The sequence below is a fragment of the Hypanus sabinus genome, chromosome 7 (genome assembly GCF_030144855.1).
Source record: "Hypanus sabinus isolate sHypSab1 chromosome 7, sHypSab1.hap1, whole genome shotgun sequence".
NCBI lineage: Eukaryota > Metazoa > Chordata > Chondrichthyes > Myliobatiformes > Dasyatidae > Hypanus > Hypanus sabinus.
In genome coordinates, this window is record NC_082712.1 from 11,884,335 (window position 1) to 11,902,440 (window position 18,106).

General features: G+C 44.1%; 1 protein-coding gene across 2 annotated transcripts in view; it reads right to left on the reverse strand.

The window, feature by feature from the left end:
- Window positions 1-399: 399 nt before the first annotated feature.
- The window catches only part of LOC132396281 (sialic acid-binding Ig-like lectin 10), a 31,671-nt gene continuing 13,964 nt past the window's right edge, over window positions 400-18,106 (reverse strand). For both annotated transcript variants that reach the window (XM_059973805.1, XM_059973804.1), the window contains exons 3-5: window positions 8,288-8,683; window positions 3,936-4,038; window positions 400-2,127 (exon numbers count right to left, since the gene is read on the reverse strand). In XM_059973805.1, the coding sequence (XP_059829788.1) occupies window positions 2,112-2,127; window positions 3,936-4,038; window positions 8,288-8,683 (515 nt within the window). In that variant the 3' untranslated portion in view covers window positions 400-2,111. The remainder of the gene's footprint in view (window positions 2,128-3,935; window positions 4,039-8,287; window positions 8,684-18,106) is intronic.

The window sequence follows — 18,106 nt, forward strand, 5'->3', positions numbered from 1 at the left end:
GATTTCTCTCTGTTCTATCCTTGCGTCACGGCTCTCCTTGTAAGTAGTAATAAACTCTATTTAGTTAACCCGACAAAATGTGTTTGTCCTGCATTTGGGTCCTTCCCCAGCACCCTTGCCCCCACATTGTGACACCCTCCATGACTTCCTCCTTCTCTGCAGCCGTGCCACTATCTCCGATCAGCAGTGTCATGGCTTCATCTCTTTTTCCTCCTTCCCTGTCCTTTCGGAAACATCTAAAGCCTGGCATTCGAAGTAGCCATTCCTGCCCCGAGCCATCGAAGTATCTTTAATGGGCACAACATCTCAGCACTGATCCACATTCTAAGCTCAGCCGCTGTGTTTGTGAATCGTTCATTAGTGGAACGGGAAATACTGGAAAACATTTTACAGGACAAAATTTATTATCAGCGATGAAGCAATAGTGGTTTGAGGCAAATTTACACTCCAGAAGAACAATTCCAATGAAACCACAAGTACAAATCCAATCAGAAAGGAAGCCAACTAGTATGGCAAAATGTCATGAGCATTCTTCAGGACTGAGAAGGAAGGGGGGAAGGTGCTAGAGTGTAAAGGTGGGGGTAGGGGAGGGCCAGCAGGAAGCTGAGAGGTGAAGCCAGATGGCTGGGGAAGGTCAAGAGCCGAAGAAGAAGGAATATGATAGGACAGGAGAGTGGACCAGGTTTCAGGGGTCATGAAGAATGTGAAGTTACCATTGTTAATGAGAAGGTTCTTGGGAACCGAAAGGTCTGAAGGTAGAAAAGTCATCTGAACCACATGGTGTACACACCAGAGTTTTGAAAGGGGTGGCCGAAGAGATCTTTGAGTCATTAGTAATGATCCCACAAGAAACACCAGGTTCTGGAATGATTCCGGAAGACTGGAAAATTGCAAATATCACTCCACTCTTCAAAAAGGAGAAGAGCAGAAGAAAGGAATTTATAGGCCACATGATAGCATAGCATGTAGTCAGCAGTTTCCTCAAGGTAAAATCTTGCCTGACAAGTATATTTGAATTTTTTTGGAGAAAGTATGAGCAGGATAGACAACGGAAAATTAATTCATCTTGTGTACTTGGATTTTTGGAAGTCCTTTGACAAGATGCCACACATGGAGCTGTGTAACAAACTACTCGCCCATGGTATTACATCGAATATCCTAACATGGATAAAAGAGATCAGGGTATGAAGGGTCCCGAAACATCGACTGCGTACTCTGTTCCATAGATGCTGCCTAGCCCACTGAGATCCTCAGGCATGAAGGGAGCCTTTTCTGGTTGGCTGACGGTAACTCGTGATATTGCACAGAGCCCATTACATTATATGTTAATGACTTGGATGATAGTATTGTTGGCTTTGATGCAGACTTTGCTGATGATACGAAGATATGTGGAAGGCAAGGTGGGTTTGAGGAAGTGGAGCAACTACAGAAGGACCCAGACAGATTAGGAGAATGGGGAAACAAGTGGAGATGGAATGCATTGTCGGTAAGTGTATGGTCATACACATTGGCAGAATAAATGAAAGGCTAACTATTTTTTTAAATGGGGTGAAAATAGAGAAAATACAAAAAAATACAGCGGAGCAAAATGACTTGGGAGACCTTGTTTAAGATTCCCTCAAGGATAATTTCCAGACTGAGACTCAGAAAAGATGACCAGTGCAGGTCTACCTCACACCTACTCACTGTCTTCTCCTGTCCATACTACACCAACCACTGCCACTGGGCTATAAACGTGCAGGAGCAGTGTGGGGCTAAGTGCGTTGCATGCTGCCATGGCTGGGGCTCGAACTGATGACCTTCAGATCGCGAGCCCAAAGCCTTAACCAATTGGCCACACGCCCCTCTCACTGTCTTAAGCCCAATAGTGATTGCTGTCTGTGCAGCATTTACCACCGCCTTAATTCGGCCTCTATCTACGATCGTTCTCCGGTTCTACATATTTGGCATGTTCAGTCCAGAATTCTGAAACAGGTTGTAGAGTGAATCTAGGAAGAGGCCAATTAAAGACAAATAACATTTCTTCACGTGGAACATGGTGTTCTCGTTGGATCTCGTTGCGTCTGCACCTTGTGGTTGGAAAACCGGTCTTCTCAGTCTCCTGCGGTGGATCAGTCTCGTCGCTTTCTGTGGACAGAACGAAACGGTTAACACGAATCTAGATCATACAATGACACCACATCCAACTCCCTCCCCCAATTCACTTATAACCTTGGAAAGGATTTGGCTCGAGACGTGAATGGGTATTCTCACAGAATAAATTTTGTCGTCAGTATCAGTGTTTGATAACAAAACTGGAGATGAGCCCAAACATTTATTCAGTTGGAAACTTTACGGTGACATAACAACATAGGTCATGTTGTTGACAGGAAGATGGTCTTCGGCTATAGGATAATATTGATAAAATAGTGTAGTACTTAGATTCAGACCGTAAGAGCATATGAAATAGCGTCAGACTTTTCAAATCCAGCCCTTCTATTCTGCTCTGCTATCCCATCGTGGTTGATTTATTATCCCTAACAACCCCATTCTCCTGTCCTCATCCCATCATCTTTGACACCCTTACTATTCAGGAACCCATCAATCTCTGTTTTAAGTATTCCCACAGGCATTTATGGCTGTAAATTCCACAGATTCAGCATCCTCTGGCTCTGGAAATCCCTCAGAATATCCATTCTAAAGTAAAATCCTCTATGAATGGCAGAGTGAATTTAATCCTGTCTGTGACTCAATTTCTAGGATACAGGTATTTGAATATCAGATTTCTTGGGATGAACCTGGAAGAGAGGGAAGTGGATACAAAAATCATAGGAACTAAGTAAATGAAACGTGTTGGGGACAGTAACAGATCGAGGCTGTAATTTAAGGAGGAAACTGATTATCAATGATATTAGAGACATGGAAATCATTTGAATACTTTTCAGTGTTAATATGTTTGAAGTTGATACACTAACAGTTTAAACTGGATTATTGTGGAGGGAGATGGCTACAGAAATTCAGTCGAGTGCAAAATCTCTGAGGGATTTCGCCTCATGGACTAGTCTTGTGTAGACCAAGAGACCAAATTCACCCTGGGTTGACTACACTACCTGATCCCAAGTGCACTTGGGATGGCTAGAGTCGAAACTTTCCCGTATTGTTGTTTCTTCTGGGTTCCAGAGTGTCCTTTTGTGCACATCAACATTAGATTTGTAATTAGAATGTAGAACATTCCAGCACAGTACAGGCCCTTCGGCCCTCGGTGTTATGCCAACCTGTCAGCCTTCTCTTAGCTCAATCTATTTTTTATCATTTTGTTATTTACAGATACAACGGCCCACCAAGTTGCGACACCCAGAAACTCAGGGATGTAATCTCAGCCTAATCACAGGACGGTTCTCAATGAACAACTAATCTGATAACTGGAACATCTTTGGACCATGGGAGGAAGCCAGAGCACCCGGGGAAACCGACGTGCACATGGGAAGAGCTCACATTCTTTCTAACAAAGGGCGCCAGTTGCCCTAACCCTTTCCTCTAGTTCTGCCAAAGGGTCTCTGCCCGAAACGTCAATTGTACTTTTTCCATAGATGCTGCCTGGCCTGCTGAGTTCCTCCAGCATTTTGTGTGTATTGCTTTAATTTACAGCATCTGCAGGTTTTCTCTCATTTGCTCCTACATATCCATAAATTTGTCTATCATTTGGTGGCTGTTTAGCGGGTACGTTTAATCCGAAAGGAATCTCAGAATGCTAAATAGTCTACAAACTCTTCTGAAGGAGTCTCTCTTATGATGCAACGAGTATTTTCTACGGTGCTCCCACAAACAGCAAACGACAAGTATTGACTGGGTCGACTCAAGTATTTGAGCCAGTTCCCAACGTCCACCGACTGTCTGAGAGAATCGGATTTCAGTCACGTCACGGCAAGAGCCTTCAGCATTAGTACATACGGTACCTGAGTTTGTCACAGTAGAGAACGGCACCCATCACTAAAAGGGCGAGAGTTTTCAGTCCGAGTGGGCTACACAACATCAGCATGGTTTCAGAAGCGCCTGTCCCTGAAGAGAAAGTGAGAGAGGTCAATCCAGACTCGGGCAATGGGGGAGAGACCAATAATGTGGACTGATTAAAATCTGTCGCTGTGCAGATGAATTTATCATTCAGCAGATTTTTACTAAAGATGATAACTTGTGTGTGAAGGAATAAAAAAAGGGTATTAATAAGAATGTAGAGATCAGAGTGACAAGAATTAAACATTTGTACAAAAAGTTTTAACCTGTAGTGAGCCCATAGATCATAAGGTACAGGAGCAGGTCTGGGCCATTCGGTCCATCGAGATTTATCCGCCATTCCATCATGTCCAGTTTGTTATCATGTTTGCTGTTGTGTGCTGGGGCAGCAGGCTGAGGGTAGCAAACACCAACAGAATCAACAAACTCATTCGTAAGGCCAGTGATGTTGTGGGGGTGGAACTGGACTCTCTGACGGTGGTGTCTGAAAAGAGGATGCTGTCCAAGTTGTATGCCATCTTGGACAATGACTCCCATCCACTCCATAATGTACTGGTTAGGCACAGGAGTACATTCAGCCAGAGACTCATTCCACCGAGATGCAACACTGAGCGTCATAGGAAGTCATTCCTACCGGTGGCCATCAAATTTTACAACTCCTCCCTTGGAGTGTCAGACACCCTGAGCCAATAGGCTGGTCCTGGAATTATTTCCACTTGGCATGATTAACTTATTATTATTTAATTATATATGATTTTATATTGCTATATTTCTACACTATTCTTGGTTGGTGCGGCTGTAACAAAACCCAATTTCCCTCGGGATCAACAAAGTATGTCTGTCTGTCTGTTATTCTTCTCAACTCCATTCTACTGCCATCTCCCATAAAATTTGATGTCCTTTCTAATCAAGAAGTTCTCAACCTCCACTTAAAGACCACGATTTGACCTTCACTGTCATTTGTGGCAACAAGTTCCTCAGATTCACCACCGTCTGGCTGAATAATTTCCCCCCAACTCTGTTCTAAAGGGACATTGTTCTATCCTGAAGCTGTGTCCTCCGGGTGCTCCGGTTTCCTCCCACAGTCTAAGGACAGACCGGCTCATCGGTTAATTGGTCATTGTAAATCGTCGTGGGTTCAATAGGTGGGTTTCTGGGTGGTGTGGCTCGTTGGGTCGGAAGGGCCTGTTCCGTGCTGTATCTCTAAATGAATAAACAAATAAATAATGAGGTGGAGAGTCCATCTTATCGTACTGGGGGACCACTCCGTAGTTATAACTGTAGGATAAAAGCTGTCCTTCAGCCTGGTGGTCCGTGCATCCAGGCTGTTGTATCTTCTGCCCAGTGGGAGAGGGCCGAAGAGAGAATGTCCAGGGTGGATGGGAGGGTCTCTGATTTTGCATTCTGTTTCACAGAGATGGTGAGAAGTGCAGACAGAATCCACGGTGGGGTGCTGGCTTCTGCCTTGATGAAGGGGTTAACCTGTGAGGAGAGATTCAGTCGCCCGAGACTATACTCTCTGGAGTTCAGAAGAATGAGAGGCGAATTGAGAAACATACAAAATTTTGAAAGGGATAGATATGATAGAAGCAGGAAAGTTGTTTCCATTGGTAGGTGAGACTAGAACTAGGGGGCATTGCCTCAACATTCGGAGAGAAGATTTAGGATGGGGATGAGGAGAAACTGTTTTTCCCAGAGAGTGGTGAATCTGTGGAATTCTCTGCCCAGTGAAGTATTTGAGGCTTCTTCACTAAATATATTTAAGAAACACTTAGATAGGTTTTTACATAATAAGGGAATTAAGGGTTTGGGGGGAAAGGTAGGGAGATGGAGCTGAGTTTACAGACAGATCAGCCATGATCTTATTGAATGGCGGGGCAAGATCGATGGGCCGGATGGCCAAATTCTGCTCTTATTTCTTATCTTCTTATGGATCAATGTGACAGGTTGAGCCCTGTGATCGTGTCCTGTCTGCCTCCTCCCCCTGACATTCTGCAGAATCGCAATCGGGATTAGGATAATTTCACCGGCTTGTGTTTTGTGCAGCAGTACATTGCGATCATCATCATCGGTATGTGCTGTGTTGTGTGATGTGGGCAATCACAGTCTCTTAACCATGATGAACACACACAAAATGGTGGAGGAACTCAACAGGCCAGGCAGCATCTCTGGAGAAGAGTAAACAGCTGAAGTTTCAGGCTGACCCCTTCATCAGGACTCACACCGTGCAGAACAGGCCCTTTCATGAGTTCCGATGCAGAGTCTCAGCACAAAACATCGACTGTTTACTCAATTCTGGTGGGAGGAATGTTTGAAATTCTGAGATTGATGTGGCTGTTGGGCTGTAGTTTATTTTGCTCTCCTTCAGTTTCTGTTTTCTTTCTTGTTGCTGATTGGTGGGTTGGGGTTCTAGAGGGTTGATGGATTGTTCTTTGTGTGAGGGAGGGGTTAGGGATTGATGTTCCTGTTGCTGATTGGTGGGTTGGGATTCTAGAGGGATTATGTATTGTTTTTTGTGTGAGGGAGCATTTACGGATTGGTGTCTGATGTTCTTGTTGGCTTCTCTGTGTGGGTGATCTGTGTGGGGAGAGGGTGTTGGGTTTGGTGTTGTCGGCCCTATATTTTTTGAGAGGGAGGGGGTTGGGGTCTTGGGGCTTTTGATCTTCTGACGATTGTCTTCCAGGTGGGTGATCTGTTTGGCTTTTCTGCGAGGGAGGGAGGCGGGGAGGGTTTGAGGTTTGAGAGATTTTTCTTTTCTCTTTCGTCTGGTGGGGTTGATGTCTTTTCATGTAACAAATCCCATGGTTTGTCTGGATATCATGGTTATCTGGAGAAGGTGAATATCAGAGTTGTATTCTACATGCAAACTTTGACAATAAAATGAACCTTTGATCCTTTCCCCATAGACGCTGCCCGGCCTGCTGAGTTCCTCCAGTATTTTGTGTGTGTTGCTCTGGAGTTCCAGCAACGGCAGATTTTTTCCTGTTTATGACCATGATTGTTCTTGGCAATTTTTCTGCAGAGGTGGTTTCCATCACCTTCTTCTGAGCAGTGTCTGTCCGGGATGGGTGAGCCCAGCCATTATCAATACTCTTCAGAGATTGTCTGCCTGGTGTCAGTGGTCACATAACCAGAATTTGTGATCTGCACCAGCTGCTTGTATGACCATCCACCACCTGATCCCATGGGTTCACGTGACCCTGATCGGGGGCGAAGCAGGGGCTACACCTCTCCCAAGGGTAAAGTGAAGATGAGTGGAGGGAAGGAGTGACTTACACCTCCCTTGGTAAAGACGTATCTTCACCCTGACACCCTGTTATACATTGCAATACATATTAATTAAAAACTGTAAATTTCAATAAGAAATATATACCTACATGTATAATTTTAAATTAAATAAGTAACACAAAAGAGGGAAAAATAGGGAAGAAAGTGAGCTGGTCCTCACTTTTCTGATTGTCCATTCAGAAATCCGACGGCAGAAAGGAAGAAGCTCTTCCTGAAACGTTGAGTGTGCATCTTCTCTGGGAAGCTTCCTGATCCTCCGTTAGAACTCCACTCATTCCTCCCAAGCTCAGGCAAGGCCCCGCCAGGGGGTCCATTGAAGTTCTGGGGGCCGCCCTGTGTGAAGGACCGTCTGAGATGGAGTTGTGGTGGGGAAATGGAACTCATCACCAGCTGAGGCTGGGAGTGGCCGATATAACATTCATCCCTGGAGTCTGGACACAGAATACAATGGATGCTGGAGGTTCCGACCCATCCCTGAACACTGCAGAAGATGCCGAGATGGTGTGGGAGAGAGCAGAGGCCTCTGTGGACGTGCTGGAGTCCGTCGTGGGTTGGGGACAGGCCCCTCCCATCGGTGCTGCCTTCCTCTTTTGCTCAGTGCTGCCCCCAGTGTTCACTTAGTGAGAGACAAGCTGGACCAGGACAATATCCAATCTACCATCCAGCTCCAAGCCAGACCACTCAGGAACTTGGGCAATATTATGTCTTTTTGTGACTGTATGCTTTTCTGCCTCGTAACGATGTGTACTGTGTGCTGTTGCTACTCTGCTTTACACTTTGTCCTGGAGGAACACTGTTTTGTTTTGCTGTATGCACGTGTGGCTGATTGACAATTAAACTTGAACTTGAATGTGGCGACGGGTTCTTTTCCGGGTCTGATCTACAGTCAGATCTCACTCGGGGACAGACAGATAAACTCGGGGGTGGGGATTGATTAGAGAAAGGATAATGGTAGCAGGCTTCCCCCCACCCTCCCCATACCCTGCAGAATGTGTCAGTGGTTTCTTACCTGGGGTGACCTGCAGCTGGATCTCACTCTGGATCACATGCATATATGGGGGTTTGACGCGGTCTCCGCGAGGCCAATGATAATAATCATGCTGGCTTTTCCTGAACTCAGCCAGACACAGGTAGCTGTGACTGTCCTCCACTCTCAGCTGCTTTATCCTGGTCGAGGCGTTTCCCAGCTCTGGGTCCCCGACGAGCTTGTACCGCGTCACTCCGTTTTCCACTGCCCACGATCCGTTTTCATAATGCCTGAAGGTGACGATGTGTCGGTAGGGATCCTTCCTCATCCACGTCACCGTGTGTGCGGTGAGGTTCTGCGGGGGCCGTGTGAACACACAGGGTAACGTGGCCGAAGCTCCTTCAGTCCCGTTCAGCACTGGAACACTCTCGCCGGGAGCTGAGGGAAGGACAGGTGCCTGAATATATCAGTTAACCCCCACCAAACATGTTTAACCACTGACAAAATTTCCAGCCAACAAAGCAATAAATACTCCCCTCCGTGACCACCCAAAGGAAAAGACCCCCACATGTGTCTCACTCATTGCAAACTGTTCAAACTAGGGAAACTCTTTCGAATATAAAACAGCCCCATCGGACTGGAGGCAGAGAAGCCTAAATCTCACACCACCACGTTCAGGAACAGCTAATTCCCTTCAGACATTCAGTTGTTGAACCAATTGACACCATCACTAATCAGTGGAGTGTAACAAGACCAATCAGTACAGTCTAACAACACCAATCAGTACAGTCTAACAACACCAATCAGTACAGTGAAACACTGGCCATTACAGTGAAACAGCACAGATCAATACGCTGTAACAACACCAATCAGTACAGTGTAACAACACTGATCAGTACAGTATAACACCAATCAGTACAGTGTAACAACACTAGCCATTACAGTGTAACACCACCAGTAGGTACAGTCACTGTACGACGTCACTTCAGTGTAACAACACTAATCAGTACAGTGTGATAACACTAATCAGTACAGTGTAACAACTCTAGTCAGTACAGTGCAACAATACTAATCACTATAGTGTGAATACACTAATCAGTGCAGTGTAACAACACTAGTCACTACTGTGCAATAATGCTAATGACTGAAGTATAACAACATTAACCAGTACTGTGTAAGAACATCAGTCACTACATTGTAACAACACTAGTCACTGTAGTGTGACCACTCTATTCACTAAAGTGTAATAACACTACTCACTGCAGAGTAACATCTCTAGTCACAACAGCATAACACTAGGCATAACAGTGTCATAGCACTAGTCACTACAGAATTATAACACTACTCAGTACAGTGTAAAAACACTAGTCACTGCAGTATAACAACACTAATTAGTACAGTGTGACAACACAATCACCACAATGAAACAACACCAGTCAGTATTGTATAACAACACTAGTCACTATACTGTTACAGCCTAATCAATACAGAGTAATAATACTGATCAATACAGTATAACAACACCAGTCAGTCCAGTGTAATGGCATTAGTCATTAACTTATTAACTTAGCTGTGGGAATATTTTGCATTATGAGCTGTGTGTGATGTGATACCGTAGATGTTTTCTGGGTGCATTGTGCTCCAGAGGAACGCTGTTACATTTTGTTGTGGAGATGTACAGTCAGATGACAATGAACATGATCTTCATCTGTACTTGAATCTCTTCTACACTGAATCCACTCCAGTGTGATACTTACCTTACTGAAAGTGTTCAACAACCTGAGCTGGTGTGTTTGACAGAGAATTCTACAGTGAATCCTCTCCAGTGTAATACTTAATGTACTGAAAATGTTCAACTTTCTTATGTTTTGTGAGTGCACCTTGATCCGGAAGAAGGTGGTTTCACTAGAACACTAGAATACTACAACACAGTACAGGCCCTTCAGCCCTGGATGTTGTGCCGACCCATATATTCCTTTAAAAAAGTACTAAACCCACACTACCCCGTAACCTTCTATTTTTCTTTTATCAATGTGCATGTCCAAGAGGCTCTTAAATACCCCAAATGTTTTAGCCTCCTCCACCATCCCTGGCAAGTCATTCCAGGCACCCACTACCCTCTAATAAAAAAAAACTTACCCCAATGTCTCCCCTAAACTTCCCTCCATTAACTTTGTACATATGCCCTCTGGTGTTTGCTATTGGTGCCCTGGGAAACAGGTACTGACTATCCACTCTATCTATGCCTCTCATGATCTTTAGACCTCTATCAAGTCCCCTCTCATCCTTCTAAGCTCCAAAGAGAAAAGTCCCAGCTCTGCTAACATTGCCTCATAAGACTTGTGTTCCAATCCAGGCAACATCCTGGTAAATCTCCTCTGCACCCTCTCCATAGCTTCCACATCCTTCCTATAATGAGGTAACCAGAACTGAACACAATACTCTAAGTGTGGTCTCACCAGAGATTTGTAGAGTTGCAACATGACCTCTCTACTCTTGAACTCAGTCCTCCTATTAATGAAGCCTAGCATCCCATAGGCCTTCTTAACTACCCTATCAACCTGCGCAGCGACCTTGAGGGATGTATGGATTTGAACCCCAAGGTCCCTTTGTTCATCCGCATTCTTAATTAACTGACCATTAATCCTGTACTCAGTCTTCTGGTTTGTCCTTCCAAAATGCATCAACTCACACTTATCCGGATCGAACTCTATCACCGACCTCCAGGCAGAATACTTTCCTTCCACTACTACCCTCTGCTTTCTTCTTGTAAGCCAATTTTTTATCCAAACAGCCAAGGTTCCACTGATCCCATGCCTCATGACTTTCTTGATGAGTCTCTCATGGGGGACCTTGTCAAATGCCTTGTTAAAATCCATGTAGACCACATCTACTGCCCTACCCTGATCAATTCCTTTTGTTACCTCTTCAAAAAACTCAATCAGGCTTGTGAGGCACAACCTTCCCTTCACAAAGCCATGTTCACTATCCTTGAGTAGACTGTACTTCTCCAAATACTCGTAGATCCTATCCTTAAGAATCCTTTCCAATAGTTTTCAGACCACTGACATAAGACTCACCAGTCTATAGTTCCCAGGATTCTCCCTATTACCATTTTTTTGTAATTTTTTTATTGAAGTTCATCATCAAACAAACATTTCCATAAGATGTATTTCAGACATTGTGCATATATATCATATAATCATATATATCACAAATCACATAGTATTTATCTGAGGTATACCCTTATAGAAAAGAGAGGAAAGAAAAAACAAGCAAAAGGAAAAAAACCATGTATAACTAGGGAGTGATCTTTTTTTACAACATATTCATGAGCTTTGGAAAGCCGAGCCACACTGCATCCAATTTTTCATCCAGGCGGTGTACGATGTGCTTCCAAGCCCATCAAACCTGCACACATGGGGCAAAGCAGAGCCATCAGTGTGCTCACTGTGTTCCAAGCGAGGAACCCTGGAGCACATCCTCAGCAGCTGCACAAGAGCACTAGGTGAGGGACGGTACCGATGGAGGCATGAAGACCATCACTGAAGCCATCAGCACAGGAGTGGAGTGGGCAAAGCGGTCCTGACCCTCCAAGCAGACCATTGCCTTTGTAAGAGCTGGAGAGCAGCCAATAGCCGCCAAAAGAACATCTGCAGGTATCCTGACCTCTGCAAGAGACTGGCAGCTGTTGGTGGACCTCGAAAGGCAGCTGAATTTCCCCAACCATATTGCTGCCACCACCCTGTGACCTGACATTGTCCTTGTGTCTGAGCCTACGAAGCTGGTGGTGATGCTGGAGCTGACAGTCCCATGGGAAGATCACTTGGAAGAGGCCTTTGAAAGGAAGCTATCTAAGTATGCAGGACTGGTCAGCAACTGCCAGCAGGCTGGATGGAGAGCAAGGTGTCTCCCAGTGGAAGTTGGTTGTAGGGGATTTGCAGCCCATTCCTTAGCCAGAGCCGATGGCAATTTGGGCATCGAGGGAGAGAGGAAGTGGACAGCCATCCACAGTACCACCGATGCGGCAGAGAGGACCTCAAGGTGGCTGTGGCTCAAGAGAGTGGAGCCATGGAGTCATGTGTAGCTAGCCATCTGGACACAAGCTGGGGTCTGATCAGCCCCGGCTGGGTCACCTGGAGGAGGGTGTATGATGTTGAAAAACCTGAAACACCCGATGATTCCAGGAACATCACTGATGATGTGTCCAGAAGCATCAGTAGATGTATGTACACGGATTGATTTGTGAGAATAAAATCAGGCCTATGAGGCATTATGTAGTTAAACCATTTTTCCCAGTATGAATCAAATTGTTCCAGCTTATGATTAACAGATGCTGTTATCTTCTCCATTTTGTAAATGTCCATTGTAATTTCCATCCATGCATTTAAAGTTGGGCTCTCCTGTGATAACCATTTCCTAGGAAGAGTCTTTTTACCAGCCACCAACGGTATATTCATTAAACGTTTATCTCTTTTCAACCATTCTTGAGGTATATATCCAAAATATATGATCTTTACTCTCTAAGGATATTTCACATTTAAAGGTGTCTTGAAGGGCATTGTGTATCCCCCTCCAATAGTCTTTGATAACAGGGCAGTCCCAAAAAATATGATTTGCATTTTGATTTCCACAATTTCTCCAGCAAACAGGGAGGTTACTATCATAATGGGATTTCTGAGAGGGTGTAATAAAATATCTTATCAAGTTTTTCCATCCAAACTCCCTCCATTTCTGTGAACTGGAACACTTCCATTGATATCTCCATATTGTCCATTCTTCCTCAGATATAATTATCCCTCCTTCCTTCTCCCATTTTGTTTTAATGTATGAAGTCGAATGTATTTTAAGATTTGACAACCCCTTATGCATGCTTGAAATGATTCGACTACTATTATCTGAATTATATGTTTTTCTAAATAGCTCTATCAAGCATGTACTTGCCTTGGTTATATTTTTAAGCATCTTATTAACATATTGTCACATCTGTAAATACTGATAAAAATCTTGTTTTTTCTGTTTCTCTTTAAGCATTTCAAAACTGAACAGTGTTCCTTCTTTTATTATGTTGCAAAGAACTGTTATTCCTTTAGCTGTCCAGCCCTTAAATCTAGCATCCAATTTATTTGGTGTAAAATCCGAGTCATATGCACACCATTTAAGAATTGCAATATCATCCTCTAGATTATATTCCATATTTGAAGAATCAATTTCACCCATGGGTTATCAATAGTATTTATGTACCTTTGCAGGGTGTTATCAGCCAAAATTGCTTGTATGGGGATCAGAAGTGCCCGCTCCTCAATGGTTTTTCCATTGAGTGTCATACGATGGGTTATACCAACATATCACAGCTGTCAACAGTGCTGCAAAATAATAATCTTTAAGAGAAGGTGGGCCCCATCCCCTCTTTTCCTTTGCTAATTGCAAAGTTTTGAGACTAACTCTAGGCCTTTTACTCTGCCAAATATACCTTGATAACATCTTGTTCATTGAATTGATTTTGATTCATCTCTATTGGTAGGGTCTTAAAGAGATATAACAGTCTGGGCAGTATATTAATTTTAATAGACTCAATCCTTGAACTTCAACTGAAAAAAGGAATCTGGTTCCATCTTGCCACATCTTCCTTACTTTTTTTTATTTAAAGGCTGATGATTACATTCTGATAATTTTGCCAAATCTTTTGGCATAATGATGTACAAATATTTGAAAGACTCTGTGTGCCATGTCCAGGGATATCGACTTTCAATTTCTCTTAGTGGGCTATAGTTATATGAAAGTAATTGGGTTTTATCTATGTTGATCTTGTATCCTGATAATTGACTATATTGTTCAAAGGATTGCACTAATTTAGGTAAAGAGTATGTTGGTTGCCCTAGGTGGATCCCTATTACCTTTCTTAAACAAGGGAATTACATTTGCCATTCTCCAATCCTCCGTCACCTCCCCTGCAGCCAAGAGCATTCAAAGATCATAGCTAATGCTCCTGTGATCTCTTCTCTCACTTCCTTCAGCAACCTGGGGTATATCACATCCAGCCCTGGGGACTAATCAATCTTGATGTTTTTAAGAAGATCCAATACTTCTTCTTCCTTAATCTCCACATTGTCCAGCACACAGGCCCACTCTACTTCGATCTCATCCTGATCAAGGTCCTTTTCACTTGTGAATACTGAAGCAAAGTATTCATTTAGGACCTCCCCAACCTCCTCCGCGTCCAGGCACATGTTGCCTGCTTTATCCTTTAGGGGTCCCACCTTCATTCTTGTCACCCTTCTGTTCTTCACATATGCATAGAACACTTTGGGGTTCTCCTTAATCCTACATGCCTAGGTCCTCTCATGCCCCCTTCGAGCTCTCCCATGTCCTTTCCTAAGCTCCTTCCAGGCTACCCTATATTTCTCATGAGTCCCTCCTGCTTCCTGCTTCTTATATCTAACATATGCTTCCTTCTTCCTCTAGACGAGTTGCCTCACGTGTTTTGTCAGCCACGGTTCCCTTTTCCTACCATTTTTTCCTTGTCTCAGTGGGACAAACCTATCCTGAACCCAGCACAACTGGTCCCTAAACTTCTCCCACATTACTTCTGTGCTTTCACCCTTGAACATCTGTTTCCAATTTACTCTCGCTAGTTCCTACACCATCCCTTCATTATTAGCCCTTACCCAGTTAAGCACTTTCCCATTTTGTCTGTTTTTATCCTTTTCCATAGCTCTGCTGAAGCTAAGGGAGTTGTGGTCACTCTCACCAAAATGCTCCCCCACCAAGAGGTCTGTCACCTGACCAGGTTCATTACCCAGAACCAGATCCAGTTAAGCCTCTCCTCTCATCGGCCGGTCCACATACTCTGTCAGGAATCCTTCTTGAACACACCTGACAAATTTAGCCCCATCTATCCATCTTGCAGTCAGGAGGTGCCAGTCAATAGACAATAGACAATAGACAATAGGTGCAGAAGCAGATCATTCGGCCCCTCGAGTCTGCACCGCCATTCTGAGATCATGGCTGATCATTCACTATCAATACCCAGTCCCTGCCTTGTCCCCATATCCCTTGATTCCCCTATCCATCAGATATCTATCTAGCTCCTTCTTGAAAGCATCCAGAGAATTGGCCTCCACCGTCTTCCGAGGCAGTGCATTCCACACCTCCACAACTCTCTGGGAGAAGAAGCTCTTCCTCAACTCTGTTTTAAATAACTGACCTCTTATTCTCAATCCATGCCCTCTGGTACTGGTCTCTCCCAACATCTGGAACATATTTCCTGCCTCAATCCTATCAAATCCTTTAATTATCTTAAACGTTTCAATCCGATCCCCTCTCAATCTCCTCAATTCCAGCGTGTACAAGCCCAATCTCTCCAATCTTTCTGCGTAAGACAGCCCTGCCATCCCAGGAATCAACCTAGTGAATCTACGCTGCACTTCCTCAACTGCCAGAATGTCCTTCCTTAAACCTGGAGACCAAAACTGTACACAATATTCCAGGTGTGGTCTCACCAGGGCCCTGTACAAATGCAAAAGGACATCCTTGCTCTTGTATTCAATTCCCCTTGTAACAAAGGCCAACATTCCATTTGCCCTCTTCACTGCCTGTTGCACTTGCTCATTCACCTTCATTGACTGGTGAACTAAGACTCCTAGGTCTCTTTGCATTTCTCCCTTACCTAACTCTACACCGTTCAGACAATACTCTGCCCTCTTGTTCCTGATTCCAAAGTGGATAACTTCACATTTATTCACATTGAATGACATCTGCCAAGTATCTGCCCACTCACCCAGCCTATCCAAGTCTCCCTGTATTCTCCTAACGTCCTCTTCGCATGTCACACTGCCACCCAGTTTAGTATCGTCAGCAAACTTGCTGATATAGTTTTCAATGCCCTCATCTAAATCATTGACATAAATCGTAAAGAGCTGTGGTCCCAATACAGAGCCCTGTGGTACCCCACTAGTCACCTCCAGTCAGTCCGAGAAACACCCATTCACTGATACCCTTTGCTTTCTATCTGCCAACCAGTTTTCTATCCATGTTGAAACCCTGCCCCCAATGCCATGAGCTCTGATTTTACTCACCAATCTCCTATGTGGCACCTTATCGAATGCCTTCTGAAATCTAGGTATACAACATCCACTGGCTTACCCTCATCTAACATCCTTGTTACAACCTCAAAAAACTCCAACAGATTAGTCAAGCATGATTTGCCCTTGGTAAATCCATGCTGGCTCAGCCTAATCCTATTTCTGCCATCTAGATGTGCCACTGTTTCGTCCTTAATAATGGACTCAAGCATCTTCCCCATGACTGACGTTATGCTAACAGGGCGATAGATCTCCATTTTCTCCTTCCCTCCCTTCTTGAAAAGTGGGATAACACTAGCCACTCTCCAACCTTCAGGAACTGATCCTGAATCTAAGGAACATTGGAAAATGATTACCAATGCATCCGCAATTTCCTGAGCCACCTCTTTTAGAACCCTTGGATGCAGACCAAACGGACCCGGGGATTTATTAGCCTTCATTCCTACCAGTCTACTCATCACAGATTCTTTCCGAATGTCAATCTGTCTCAATTCCTCTGATATCTTATGACCCTGGCCCATCCATACATCTGGGAGATTGCTTGTGTCCTCCCTGGTGAAGACAGATCTAAAGTACGCATTAAATTCTGTTGCCATTTCCCTGTTTCCCATAACAATTTCTCCCAATTCATTCTTCAAGGAGCCAACATTGTTCTTAACTATCTTCTTTCTCTTCACATAGCTAAAAAAAGCTTTTGCTATCCCCTTTTATATTCCTGGCTAGACTGAGCTCATACCTGATTTTTTCTCTCTGTATTGCTTTTTTAGTTAAGATCTGCTGTTCCTTAAAACTTTCCCAATCATCTGTATTCCCACTCATCTTAGCCCTGTCATACTTCTTTTTCTTTAATGCAATACAATCTCTGACTTCCTTTGTCAACCACTGTGGCCCCTTCCCCCTCTTTGAATCCTTCCTTCTCATTGGAATGAACTGCTTTTGCATCTTTTGTATTATGCCCAAGAATATCTGCCACTGCTGATCCACTGTCTTTCCTGCCAGGGCATCCGCCCATTTAACTTTGGCCAGCTCTTCCCTCATGGCTCCGTAGTCTCCTTTATTTAATTGCAACACTGACACCTCTGATCTGCCCTTATCCCTCTCAAATTGTAGATGAAAACTTATCATGTTATGATCACTACATCCTAATGGCTCCTTTACTTCAAGATCACTTATCAATTCCTGTTCATTACACATCACCAAGTCCAAAATAGCCTCGTTCCTGGTTGGCTCAAGCACAAGCTGTTCCAAAAATACATCCCTTAGACACTCCACAAACTCCCTATCCTGGGGTCCAGCACCTACCTGATTCTCCCAGTTCACCTGCATGTTGAAATCTCCCATAACGACTGCATTACCTTTAGCACATGCCAATGTTAACTCCCTAATCAACTTGTACCCAATATCCATGCTACTGTTTGGGGGCCTGTACACAACACCCATTAGGGTCTTTTTACCCTTACTGTTCCTCAGCTCAATCCACACAGACTCTACTTCCCCTGTTCCCAAGTCACCTCTTGCTAAGGATTGAATCTCATTCCTCACCAACAGGGCCACCCCACCCTCTCTTCCCATATTTCTGTTTCTACGTTAGCACGTATACCCTGGTACACTCAATTCCCAGGCCTGATCCCCTTGCAGCCATGTCTCCGTTATCCCAACAATATCGTAGTTCCCCATTTTCATCCGAGCTTCAAGCTCATCTGTCTTATTTCTGACACTACGCGCATTCAAGTATAGAATTCTTAGCCCATTCCTCCTCTCTTTGTTTAAAACACTG